Below are 14,043 nucleotides of genomic sequence, written 5' to 3' on the forward strand. Positions count from 1 at the left end.
TCAGGGTCTAGTATCCAGGATATAGGAAGAGCTCTTACATCTCAACAACAAAAAGACAAATAATGTTTTAAGAACGTGGCAGAGGTTTGAATAGACATTTCTCCAAAGAAGGCATATAAATGACTAATAAGCACATGAAAAGATGCTCAATATCATTCATCATTAGTGAAATACAGATCAAAACCACGATGAGATACCACTTTACACTCACTAAGATGGCTATAGTCAAAAAGACAGAAAATAAAAAATGTTGGCAAGGATGTACAGAAGTTGCTGATGGAGATGTGAAACGGTGTCCCTGCTGTGAAAACAGGCTGGCAGGTCTGAAAAACAAGTTACACATGGAATTACCATGTGATGAGCAATTCCACTTCTGGGTATATCCCAAAGGAATTAGAAATAGGTATTCGAAGAAGCAGTTTTCCACAAATATTCCCTAGCTCAGTATCTACAATAGTCAAAAGGTGGAAACCACCCAAATGTCCATCAACAGATGAACGGATAAACAAAATACGGAAGATAAATACAATGGAATATTATTCAGCCACAAAAAAGCAGTGAAGTACCAATACAAGCTCAACAAGGATGAACCTCAAAAACATTATACTAAAGGATAAAAGCCAGATACCAAAAGTCACATGATATGTGATTCCATTTAAATGAAATATCCAGAATAGGTAAATCCATAGAGAGAGAAAGCAGATTAATTGTCGCCAGGGGCTAAGGAAGGGAAAACTGGGGATGCCAGCTTAGTGAATATGAGGTCTCCTTTGGATGTGCTAAAAATGTTTGGAGCTAGATAGAGATGATAATTGCACAGCATTGTGAATATGCTGAGTGCCACTGAACTGTACACTTTACAATGGTTAATTTTAAGAAAAAAAAAAAGGGAGGGAGGGAGAGAGGAAGGTATGGAAAGAAGGTTCGAAGTACCTCTATCCACAACACTGCCAAGGGGAGAAAAAAGTCAGTGAAGCAGCTGAAGAGCCAAGCGCATCGGGGTTAGTGAGGTCACTTAGAAGATATTCACTAGTAGCCCTCATCCATTTCCCACTTCACACCCTACTTCTCAGATCCACTTTACCCGTACGTACCTTCCCTCATATAAAAACCAACTGATCTCACACTCCCTCATCTCCTCTCCCCCACTCAAGATCTCTAGGAGAGTAAACACATGTTGCTTTCTCTGCCCTGAAACTGACTCTACGATATTACCATGTGCTTTAGAAAAACAAATGACAATATATTAACTGCAAAACATGAAGTTCCAGAAGGAGTGCGCCTTTACCTTTGCAAGTTCCCTTCTTAGCTCTTCTCGCTCCTCCTCTGATAGGGTCTCAGTGGCACTGATAGTGGCAGCAACATCTTCTCCTTCCTCGGGTACTGGGTCTGTTCTCAGTAGACCTTGTTGGAGATTAAAAAAAAAAAAAAAAAAGTCTGTAAGGTATGAAAGCTAAGTAAAATTCTCCTTTGGGCTCCTCCACTGCCCCAGCCAGAATAAAGCCAATTCGGTTTGAGCCACACCTCATTTTTCTGCACCTTCAAATGATGTGGCTTTCCCAGGAACGCCACCAAAAAAAAAAAGTCTGACCTAACCACTAAAAACCACCAAATGACACCCTACCAAAATATGAATTTAAAAAATACAGGCACCCTCTCTGCTTCTGTTCATTTCTCCAGTCACAATATACTTACTGCAAAGCAGAAGAGTTAAGAGGCCAAGAATGGGATCTTCCCAAGACTTTAAATGCTTAACTAGTCAATCAGCATGACTAATAATTCATAGTAACCAAAGCAAGGAGACTGTAAATGTCTTTAGCTTCCTCTACTAATCAGATTCAACTCTTAACAGCCTCAATGAAGAACTATCTACAGAAATTTTATTCCATTTCTTTCCCTTAGGTAGTGGAAGTAGGAGACACCTTCTTGTAGCTTTTTAAAAATATGTATCTCATCCAGATACCCTTTTAAAAATCCTAAATTATATACTCAGAGAAATGACCAACACCCACATAATATTTCTACCAAAACACTATTTATGACCAATCCTGCCACACCCATTGCCCTGGAATAGAGCCAATGTCTACTCATCCATCAGGAAGAACTCGTTATTTTCAGAGAGTAGCCAGGAAGGCACCTTCCTCTCGGCAAGTCTCCCCTCTCTTCTGCCCAACCAACCAAGTACAAGGCTAAGAGCGTGGGCAGTGAGGCCCCTGAACCTTGGGTGTCAAATTTAAGAGGGCACTAAAAAAACTCAATATAAATTATTTTAATATTTTAATGTAATATTTTTTAAAAATCAAAGTTAATTCAAAGAATCCATGGTGAACAAAGTGCCAAATTTTTAAATAGACAGGCTCAGTATGGCTGATTTTTCCTTTTGCCTCAGGCTCCAAAGGTGGCTTTTCACAGCACTGTTACTGATTTTGTCTTTATTTAAAATGTTAGTATGTTGTTCATCATGGATTCCTTCAATTTTAATCTCCTTAAAACACTGCATTAACATAATACTCATCTTGATTGCAGGGCTTTTCGATGCCCCCTTAAATGCTACACCTGAGGCGAGGGCTCGCTCGCCTTACCCTGGTCACCGTCCTGCCATCCATTCCCATTCCCCAGCTGTGGGCATTCACAGTCTCCTCTGGCAACAGCTTTTTTGCACAGGGAACCAGGAAAAGGTCTCCTCCTCTTCCTGCTCTTGGCCTCTTTCTGCCAGTGAGCATTCCAGGGATCACACTGTTCCCCACCAGCCCTCACGTCCACTTCTGGGAAGGGCTGGTTCCACCACAGTGGCAACGTGGCATCCGCCCAAAGCAAGATGCCAGGTGGCAGATGACAGACTTAAGAGGCAGGCAGAGAGGAAGACCGAGAGAGAACAAGCACGCTGTTCGACAAGCAGCCAGCGCCATGGCAAGCCCAGGAGAAGAATACGTACGTACATTGTGTAAAAGGTACAAAGACACTTGCACATGATCTATTGTATATTAACTGCATAAGAGTGGTTGATAATTACAATAACAATAATCAGTAGCATAACAGTGCCTACCTGAAAGGTGTTTACAGAATTGTTAAAGGCATAAAAGTAATACAAAATAAAACAATTCAAAAACCACAAACTAGAGTGGCAAATAGGATCTCCTTCAAGTCCTCTCATGCAGAGACAATGCGTGACAGGTACAATCAGTGGATGGAAAGCCTCAATGAATAGCTGCTTCTGCGGGTCTCCTCTAAAATATCTTCAAGCAGATTGCCCAAGTACTGATAGAAATCTCATCATGTCACGCTCCAGCTTAAAATGGTTCCTTTAGTAGCTCCTTGTTGTTTTCAAAGCAAACTTCAACCTCGTAGTTTAGCACACAAGCCTCACTGGCCCCATCCCCTGCTATCTGGCACTGGAACCTCTTACTCCAGCTTGAGTCATATCAAACTGTGGACACGGTGCTGTGCCATGTACGGCCAGAAACCACTGAGGAGGGTCCATGTGCACTTGCAAATGTATGCCCTATACCAGATTATTCGACAAAGGAGCGTGAGACTGAGGATGGGATACAAGCATACAGGCAGCAATCGTATGAGGCAAGAGAATAAGAACCACAACAGAGTTCATTACAAACATTGTTTTATTTTTAATGTTTTGCTCAGACCCTCTCAAGTTCTCCAGCTAGGACAGAACCCAACAAAGCGCAACGAAACTCAGGTGCTGGGACTTCCCTGGTGGTCCATGGTTAAGAATCCGCCTTCCAATGCAGGGGATGCGGGTTTGATCCCCGGTCAGGGAACTAAGATCCCACATGCCGCGGGGCAACCAAGCCTGCACGCTCTAGAGCCTGCGCACCGCAACGGAGAGCCTGGGTGCCGCAACCAAGATCCGATGCAGCCAAATAAATAAACAAACAAACAAAAAACTCAGGTGCTAAACCATGCCTTAAATAGCAAAGCCTCTTTCACGCTTTTTAATAAACACTGTTTTGCAAATCTACTTATGGGGGAAGATGCAATATCTGATTACTAATGATGCTTTATGCGTAACTGCCCATTTCCAGAAAGAATCTAAGAGGATTCTGATATTAATCAAGAACTTAGTTGAGCTACCAGGGAAAATAAGAGTCTCAGAAAAGGGCGTTCTGGGGTTGTCCACAGTTAGCTTTGGGATCTCCAAGATGACCTTGGGATTTTATACTCAAGAGTCTAAGAAAGCTAGTAATTACATGTTCTGCTTTTTTCATATTAGCCTGTAGGTGGCAGCAAATTATCAATATTAAAATTTAAAGGCGAGGTTTGTTTTAGGATCATCGACTAGGGGAAAAATTGGAAAATTAAGGACATGAAGGAAGAACAGAAACACAGATATCGAAATCACCTGGCAAACCTAACAGTCATGACTTAGGAAAATTATTAATAACCACAGCCGCCCCCACAAAGTGCATTCTATTTATATCCAAATCTGAGCTAAGTGGTCCCAATACATTACATCATTTACTTGCAACACTTCTGTGAGACAAGGATCACCATCACCATTTACAGATGAGGAAACTGAAGCTTGCAGAGGTTAAGCAACTTGCCCACGGTAACATACCTGAATACACGGTGGAGTTGGGACTCTGAACCTGAATATTTTTATTTGAAAATAAAACTTCAAATCATTCATTGTACAAAGCACAAATATAGACAAGAGTAGGGGGCTAAAGGTCAGACTTGGGAGATACCTAGAGGCAATAATAAATAAGACTCTGTAAAAAATGGTAGAGTAGATCAAAAGCAGTCTTTTAATCATTTCCAACCATATAGTTTCCTCAAACCTTGCTATGTGTTTCTAGGTATTATCCCATATCTTATATGTTCAGTAAGAGTAGAGTATTTATTGCAGAGGTAGAATCTGGCATGCTGGAAAAAAGATATTAATTTCTCATTCATAACATGAAAGTTGGGACATGGAAATGTATATCAGTATAGATTACTGATAACTAATGAGAACCTACTATATAGCACAGGGAACTCTATCTACTCAGTGCTCTGTGGTGACCTAAATGGGAAGGAAATCCAAAAGAGAGGGGATATATGTATACATATAGCTGATTCACTTTGCTGTACAGTAGAAATCAACACAACATTGTAAAGCAACTATATTCCAATAAAAATTTTAAAATATAGATTACTAAAAACTATAAATAATTCAAAAATTCTTATTTGATCATTAATTTTAATGTTCCTCCTCAGAGTCTGACAGAAATCTATTTTTAAAAGACAGAGAAGAGGGAGAAAATATGACATATTTATTGAGATCTAATATACCAGCCACCGTGAGGGGAGACACATTTACATATTATCTAAAAAAAAAAAAAGCAAGAATCTTACAACCAACACCCCACGAGCGAAGCAGTATTTGTAGTATTTATTTCCATTAAGAAACTGAGGTTCTCTGAGGTTCAGTAATGTGCCCAGAGTCACAGAAATTAAAACGCAGGTCTTTCTGACTCTAAACTCTTGCTCCTTCATGTACACTTTTTGTAGAGAAATTCCAAAGAGCAGGGGGCACAAACAGCAGGTCAGAAGGGAAGCTGGAAGCAGAGGGCTTTTCGTTCCCTGCAAGTGTGAGAACACGCGGGGTGCCTGGCTTGAAAGTCACAGATACCATTACCGAGCCCAAGTGACTGCAAATCAGTGATAATTCGTTCCATCAGGTTACTAACATTTTAGCCACTTGCTTAATTCTTCTTCTACTTGTGCAAACAGATTGCCAGCCTGTCTTCAGTTGCATGCATGGGATCACCCTGAAGAGTTTCATCTGGGGAGGAGAGCCTGGAGCCCACGGACAGGCGAAGGGTTGGTTGCCCAGGTGGGAGACCCACTGCCAAGGGAGCGATGGGGATGAACCAGGAGAACGGTGCCCCTTCAGTCCTGAGACACAATTTTTTCTTCTACATTTTACATCTTTGAACTGGAAATCATTGTACAACCAGCCGGCTAAGCAGTCCTTGTGGCATCGCTGTTTGTCACCTGTAACTGTGCCTCAAAATGTGCAAAATGGGTGTCAGTGGCTTAGAAAAATCGCAGACCTCTCTTTTAAGAAAGGCGTTTTGTGAGAGCAAAATAAATAAAACAGACACGGATTATTCCTAACTGAAAGGGAATTCAGATAAGTCAGGTGATGCACGTGAAGATGTTTCAGGAAAACTTGAACTGAGCTGACTTTAAAAAGTATGCAGAGGAGTGTTACGATCAATGTATACGTCTGAATAAATCTGAAAAAATAAGCATAAAATTTTAAGTGACAATTTTACTTAAAATAAAATTTGTTTTCACTTAAGCTAATTTTAAGTGAAAACAAAGCATTGTTTTTTAGTTTAACTTGCAGCAATTTTTTCCCTTAATGAAACGTAAAATAATGGTACATCTTAAAATCTGTGGTGTCTTTGATGTGATGAAACGTGATACTTTGGACGTCAGAGAATTTGTTAGTACTTTGAGGAAAATGAAGTTCTTAGTGTTTTGTTTCAGTGGAAACATGTCTGAGGAGTGAGAACGGTGGGGAAGAATGAGGAAGAATGGGGAAAAGACTTCAGTCTTGAACAGTCTCCAGTTCTAGAAAACAAGGTCCTGACGTCACACCCTTATCTTTTCAGCTCAGGACTCACAGTGCCCAAAATAAAGCAAATGTTCATAAATATTTCATTTGAACTGACTTATTCGCTAAAGATTTGTTCCAACTAAGTTTCTCTCCACCCACCCCCACCCCGCTCCCCTCCTCCCACCCCATGCATAGCCATCCATTTGCTACATAGTCCCAAAACTTTCAACCAGGGAAGGAAGTAAAGCTTTTTTGATACATATTTAGAACCTACAGTTATAACTAAGCCACAGTTGAGAGTCTGGTGGGTACCTCCCTGCTCAGGTGCAGTGGGTCAGCCCCTATAGTGGAGCCCTAAACAGTTCTCTCTTCCCTTCAGTTCTTCATCTTTCACCTTTTTTTTTTCCAATCAAGGCCAACTATTTCCCTTCAAGACTTTCTATGATTATCAACTAAAAAATTTTTAACCATTTTCATACACTTTTAGATCTGAAAAGAATTTTGGATCATTGAAATCCAAACACTTCACTGCGTAAAGACAGGAAACACAGGGCAGAGATTTTTAAAACTAGATGGTGTTGTGGGTTGACTTGCGTCTCCCCCTCCCCAAAAAAAAGATACAGAAACCAACTCCCAGGACCCATAAATGTGTCCTGGGATTTTATTCTCAGAGTCTAAGAAAGCTAGGACCCATAAATGTGTCCAACTCCCAGGACCCATAAATGTGTCTTTATTTGGAAACCGGGTTGTTGCAGATGTAATCAAGATGATATCATACTGGATTTAGGTGGGCTCTGATCCAGTGGCTGATGTCCTTATAAGTAAAAGGAAGTCTGAACACTGGGACCCGGAGAGAACATCACGTAAAGATCCAGAGCACACAGAGACACAGGGAGCACGCTGTGTGATGCTGGAGGGCAGAGACTGGAGAGGTGCAGCTGCCAGCCAAGGCGAGCCAGGGGTTACCAGCGGGAAGCTAGGAAGAGGCAAGGAAGGATTTCCCTGCAGGTGTCAGAGGGAGCATGGCCCCGCTGACACCTTGATTTTGGACTTCCAGCCTCCAAAACCGTAGAGATAATAAATTTCTGTTGTTTTAAGCTGCTCAGTCTGGGGCACTTTGTTATGGTAGCCCCAGGGAACTGAGCCCCAGGAAACTGAGCCCCAAACCCCGTTACCTGTTTAAAAAATAAAAAGGCAATAATCCCACCTAGCTCTCTGGGTTTTTATAAGAATATTTTAAAGGACCATGAAATCAAGGGTGGGCACATACTCAGTGTTCGATAAGGATTTGCTGTTTCACTTTCCCGGACCCTACAAGTCATCCTGGCTATTTCCTCTCTCCTCCTCCACGAAGCTTGATTCACAAGGCTCACTTCCTCACTTCCCATCACTCTCCAACCCCTCCCTCAGCATCTGCCCCTTCAACTAAGGACAGTCCTCCGTCACGATCTCATTTGACATCTCTAAGTAGCGCAGACTGAACCTCACTCTGAAGTCTCCGGTCCTGATACGTCCCACTGCCCTCCCTGGGTTTTTTCCGACCTCTCCGAGATGTGGCTCCGTCTCCCTCTCCCAGGAGTCCACTTCACGCTCCACCACCAATCCCACTACTCCCGCCTTAGTCCAGGATCTTCCCATGGTTTGCTTAGATTCTTGCCCCCAAACCTCCTTGATGGTCTCTGTCCCCTCCAATCCATTCACTGCCCTGCCACCAGAGTGATCTTTCTAAAACATGACTCTGACCACGGCACTCCTTGCCATACATCCTTGTATGGCTGCCCACCTCCTAGTAAAGCTCACTGCTCTTGACAATCTGGAGCCCACCTATTCCATCTCCTGCTACTCTCCTCACGCCCACACCCACCCCAGTGCGCTCACTGCATCTTCCAAACTGCAGTTCCTCTGCAAACATGTTATTTGACGGGTTTTTTTTTTTTTTTTAAGGAACGTATTAAAAAGTAAGTTAAAATAAGCTGCCTCCCCTACTTATTTTTCCCATCTGATTTTTTTATTATGGTAAAATATATAACATACCATTTTTGCCATCTTAACCATTTTTAAGCATGAAGGTCAGCGGCATTAATTACATTCACAATGTCATACAACCACCTTCACCCTCTCTTTCCACATCATGCTCTCCTTCTTTCTGTCTTTGCACATGTTATTTTCTCTTCCTGAAACCCTCTCCTTATTCCCAAGTCCCATTCATTTCAATAAACCAGTAGGAAAAGTCTCCTGCTCTTGGAGGAAATTCTCCGGACCTGGTGACCCGGGCTGCTCTGGGCCTAACACCCTCCGTATATTGCCTACTGTACTTAGAACACAGCCGGCTGGGCAGTATTTGACTTTAGCACTGCACTCCGAACACGTAGCTTCGGCCCCGCACAGTATCTGGCGCAGAGTGTCTGGCACACAGGAGATACTCGGCAATACTCTCTGAATAAATGAATTGTAGGAAGGCACCCCGTGGAGTCAGAGGGAGAGATAGGAACCCCGTCTCCCATCCTGGTCTACCTTGCCTCTCTTTTTATTTTATGTATTGCATTCTCACTTCACTGCTTTCACCTAAAAAGGTTTACCTATTTAAAACAGACCTAAAATGTCACTTTTCTGAAGCAATACAACTCTGTCTCATACATAATCTAATAGATTGTTACCATTTGGAGCAGGGCGCCTACCTTCATGTTACAGAGGAGGTGTGTACAGAGCAAACGCTCCGTGGTTGAATAGGTGGGGCGCTAATGGTATCAGAGCAGGAAGAATATAACATCAGCCGCTTCCAAGAACATTCAGTTAGGAGGGAAGAAGGTGCCACAAGAGAAGTGTAAGGTATCGGCTACTGAAGTCTGAATGTTAACACTGTCTACCCAAGAGAGAATTTGTAAGAGGATAATCAAGGCCTAGAAGCTTCTCTGGAAAGTAAAACTGTATGCACCTCTCCTACACAGTCTTCAAAGAGGCAACGATGGCTTTAAGACAAGAGGAGGAATAAGAAACTTCAGTCTCTGGGGTTGTTTTCTTTAAGCACATCCAAGAAGAAATATGCGGCCCCTTTTTTTAACCTAGAGACACCAAAAACAAATATATATATATATATATATATATATATATATATATATATATATGTAAAACGTATAGTTCAAAATATCTTTAGTGGTCATATCCACGAAGATCACAAGATAAAAATTTTTCCCCTTAAAAGTCTGTGCTTGGGGCTCCAACTTTCTGTGCCTTATTCTTTGTTTCCGGATGTAACAAAATCCAGAAGAGGGGGAGGAATACTTGGAGGTGCTCACACCAAAGTGGTTATCCTTAAGAGACTCTAAAAGCCAAGGATCCACTTAAGATGGGGCTTCCCAACTGTGACATGACGGACATTGAGAGCAGGACAGTTCTTGGCAGGGGGTATCCTATGCAGCGTCCCATGGGGCATCCCAGGCATCCACCCACTCGGTGTCTGCACCATCCCCTCCTGCACCCAGTGGTAACAACCAAATCGTCTCGAAATCTCCTCCAGAAGTGGCCAAATGCCCACAGTGGGCCAAAAGTGCCCCACTGACTTCAGGCAAGGGAGCCTCTGACACCTGCTATTTGACTTTGATTATTTTCGGAAGAAAGAGATTCAGGAGCACGGGCCGTGAAACCTTGATACTCCTTAAGGCTGTGATTTTCCCATATTTGCTCATGGTGAGAACAGTAAAACCTTAGGAGAGAAAAATGAGTGGAGTAATTGTCGTGGAGACAGCAAGCAACAAGAAAGCTGAGGAAACTCGAGTCACTCCACCGGGGGGGATGACCCAGGAACCCAGGAGATGAACTGGGCAGTGGCGGGGTCATCAAAGAGGAAATTCCTGCAAGCCGGGGAGGGGAGGCAGACAGCACCGACGCAAAAGGGGGAAGAGAGCTCTCTGGCCAGACGGGCCACTGTGCTCCTGGGACTCAACTCTGAACATGGGGCCAGACACAGCAGTCAACTTCCTGCCCAAGAAAAAAGGTCACCCTCCCCGAACTTCGCTTCCCAGGAAGAGTGCAGGAGGAAGAAAAGACAGCAAAGGGAGAACATATTCTTATTTTCAAATGTTTCATGCGCCTCTCCAGATTTTTTTTTTTTGGATCTGTAATATATTGTAAAGATGAATAACTAATTATGGTTAATACAGAAACAGAATTTTAAAGTCCTAATTAACACAAGTGTGTAAGAAACATAATGAAGAACACATTCTTTGTTAATGAGGAAAGAATTTATCTCAAGGCTTTATTTCCCAACACACTTGCTGGAGTTCCAAGAGTTAGAACCAATCCCACAGCATGCAGTTTTCACCATACCAAGAATCTCTAAAATTTGTAGCCAGAATCATATTGATAAAACTGGTTAACCTCTCTCCAGATATTCTTAAACTGACCCTTGAAACTCTTTCATCTTAAAAAAAAAAGAGAGAGGAAAAAAAATCTTTAGCCAATTATTTCAGAGCCATCTGTCCCCACAGCCCCAGTCAAGTGTAAAACTGGTAAAACTGGGGCACTCCATGAAAGGGGGTGAAAGGTCAGCCATGGAGGGATTTGGGGATCCCCAACGGGGAAGTCACTCCATCCTCAAATTTCCTCTGTAGGAATAAGAAGGTTCTACATCTCTTCAATTCTGCTCGGATTTTTATTTTGTAAACCATATATTTGCGATTTAAGACCTTGACAATCCTGAAAAACTTTCAAGAAGTGATAACTCCTTCCCTAAAAAGAAGAGAGAACGGCACAGAGTAGAAATCAAGAAGGGGAATAAAACAGAATGAAAAGGACTCACAGCTAAAGAATTTCAGTTCGAGTTTTTTCCGTGTTTTTAGAGTTTCAAATACGACAGCACGAAACTAAAATGTCAGAGTTTTAAATGGCTCTTATTTCCTGAAACCACTAGAAATAACCAAAGGTTTTTTTTATAAACTAGGGCTGCATCTTTCTGTACGTTAGAAAATCCTTAAGAGAAAGAGTGAGTCTACATAAATAACATTTGGGAAGTTTTCCTTGTAGATGTTCACAGGATGGAAGAGAAAAAGGCAGCCAAGGAAACCAGCTGTGAGACCACTTTGCTGACCGCATGGCAACATGGAAAGTTCAGGTCCAAGCAGCACATGAGGAATCAATAAACTACCCCACTGTAAGACCCTTGACCAAAGGAAAGGTTATGCCTTGAATGATTAACCTGTTGTATGATATCCGTTACCAGACAGGTGGAGATTTCCTGTGATCAAAAAACAAACAAACCAAAGGAAAAAAAAAAACAACAACAACAGTGGTTTGACAACTGAGGGTGAGTGTGAGTCCCGACTTAGGCTAAACTTTGTGATTCAGGGACTTCTCAACACCTCTCTTGGCCTCCATGTTCACATCTGTAAAATGAACTGCAGTGTGATTTACTCTTTGCCAGTTTCGTTTCATTCATTCATTCATTCACTCATTCATTCAACCAACAATATTTGTTGAACCACAGCGGTCAAGCACTGTTCCAGGTGCTGGGGGAAAAGCAGTGAACAAAAGACTGACACCCCTAATGGAGCCTGTATTCCAGAATCTGAAATCAGTGTTTTTCAAACTATGCACTGTGAAATCCATTTAGCAGTACCAAATGAGCGTTTTTAAAAGAAGAAATGGGATAATATAAAATATCAGAGTACATCACACATAGTAAGGATAAGTTCTGTTTCACAGGATTCTGCTTCAGCTATTGACATTTGTATCTATGACAGTTGTGGATCAAGAAGTATAAGGCATTTCTGAACGTGGGCTGGCTGTATCAAGAGAGTTTTAAAGTCCCTGATAAAAGACCTCTTTTTGTACCAGGCACTGGCCCTCATCCTGTCCTTCACTCAGATTGCTTCTGAGGAATATTCTGCTTACAGATTAAATCTTGTTACCTTCTCATTTGCCCCATGATGGCATTTTGGATAAATATCAAAGAATGTTTTTCAGATCAGTGTTCCCAGCCTTTCTGAGTATGATTGCTTTTAACATCAGTCCTTTTTGTGCACTACTTGTCTGCTGATTAGGAAAATGCATAGTGGTCAATAGCCACGTCAGCTTTTAAATGGATTTATAATGTAGGTATCCATCCTAGGCACTCCTATCTAGAAATACAAAGGCTGCACACATACAGAAGACACTACTCATTCCATCTACGCCTCACAGTTGATGTTCAAACAGATTTGCAGGCTTCTTGTGCCCCGAGGAGTCCTGGGCACAGAGACTGGAGATCCCCACTTTGATTTGCTTATTTTAGAATCACCATGTTCTTACTAGGTGACTGCTTATGGTGGTTTCTGTTTGTTTTACTGCTCTCTCCACTGTTCCTTTTTTTAAAAATTATCACAAACTAATAAATCTCATGAGCACTGGTGGGTACATGAGTTTGTTCTCAGTTTTTGTTGTTCACTTGCTTTTTTTTTTTTTTTATCATTCTGTGTCTAATCCCATGAGCCCAGACTCTTACAGACTGCTAGTAGGAACTGGGGAGGTAATTGTTCAAAATTTGCCTAGAGACACACTCAACCCTACCCACTGCTTCTGTTTTAACAGAAAACATCCAAAGGCAGCAATTACTACAGCTGGGAAAAGTAAAAGGAGGTGGAACAGAGACATAAAAAGACTGAGAGATACCTCAAACAAGCGGCAGAATCCTCCTGGGAATCTCGAAGCTTTGCACACTGATCACCAAGATCTACCTGAGGTCAGGTCACTACGGTCCCAGCTCCCACGGCCAATGTCACTTAGGCTTTACTCTGTCATTGAGCTCTAACTTCCTACTGTGTGTTGCTCTTGAAGCATTTCCTACACATAGGACTGAGAGTGAGGATGGAGGAGGTCATCCTTTGGGGGCAGGCATAGCGGAGGATGCACTTTCCTGCAGAGGTCCACAGTGGGCCACAGGGCTGGGGAAGGACAGCAAAGGACAGGGCTTCCTGGCAACCCGACTCCCCCAACAGACACCCAGCTGCTGCCTGCCAGTCCCCAACTTCTGGAGATCAGCTCTACCCTGTTACTATCAACATTTTTCCATTCCTGGAAATCCAAACTACACCCCCATAGGTAGCCACGGATTGTGACCAGTGGTGAGAGGCATGCTGCTTTAGCATGTTCCATAAAATACTTACAACTAGATTTCGTGTTGTAGCCTTTACCATCTTTTTTCTAAATTACCCACTTTTTTTTTTTTTTTTTAAACTCCGGGTCTCCAAATCTTGTGTTTTCCCCTATACTCTTTTTTTTTATCTTTTTAAATTATTTATTTATTTATTTATTTATTTTTGGCTGTGTTGGGTCTTCATTTCTGTGTGAGGGCTTTCTCTAGTTGCGGCAAGCAGGGGCCAGTCTTCATCGCGGTGCGCGGGACTCTCACTATCGCAGCCTCTCTTGTTGCAGAGCACAGGCTCCAGTCGCGCAGGCTCAGTAGTTGTGGCCCACAGGCCCAGTTGCTCCGCGGCATGTGG

General features: G+C 42.3%; 1 protein-coding gene across 2 annotated transcripts in view; it reads right to left on the reverse strand.

Moving 5' to 3' along the window:
• TPD52 (tumor protein D52) overlaps positions 1-14,043 on the reverse strand; it is a 121,412-nt gene that overhangs the window by 26,651 nt on the left and 80,718 nt on the right. For both annotated transcript variants that reach the window (XM_068525342.1, XM_068525341.1), the window contains exon 2: positions 1,289-1,404. In XM_068525342.1, coding sequence (XP_068381443.1) covers positions 1,289-1,404 — 116 coding nt within the window. The remainder of the gene's footprint in view (positions 1-1,288; positions 1,405-14,043) is intronic.

This window comes from Eschrichtius robustus, chromosome 17, assembly GCF_028021215.1.
Source record: "Eschrichtius robustus isolate mEscRob2 chromosome 17, mEscRob2.pri, whole genome shotgun sequence".
NCBI lineage: Eukaryota > Metazoa > Chordata > Mammalia > Artiodactyla > Eschrichtiidae > Eschrichtius > Eschrichtius robustus.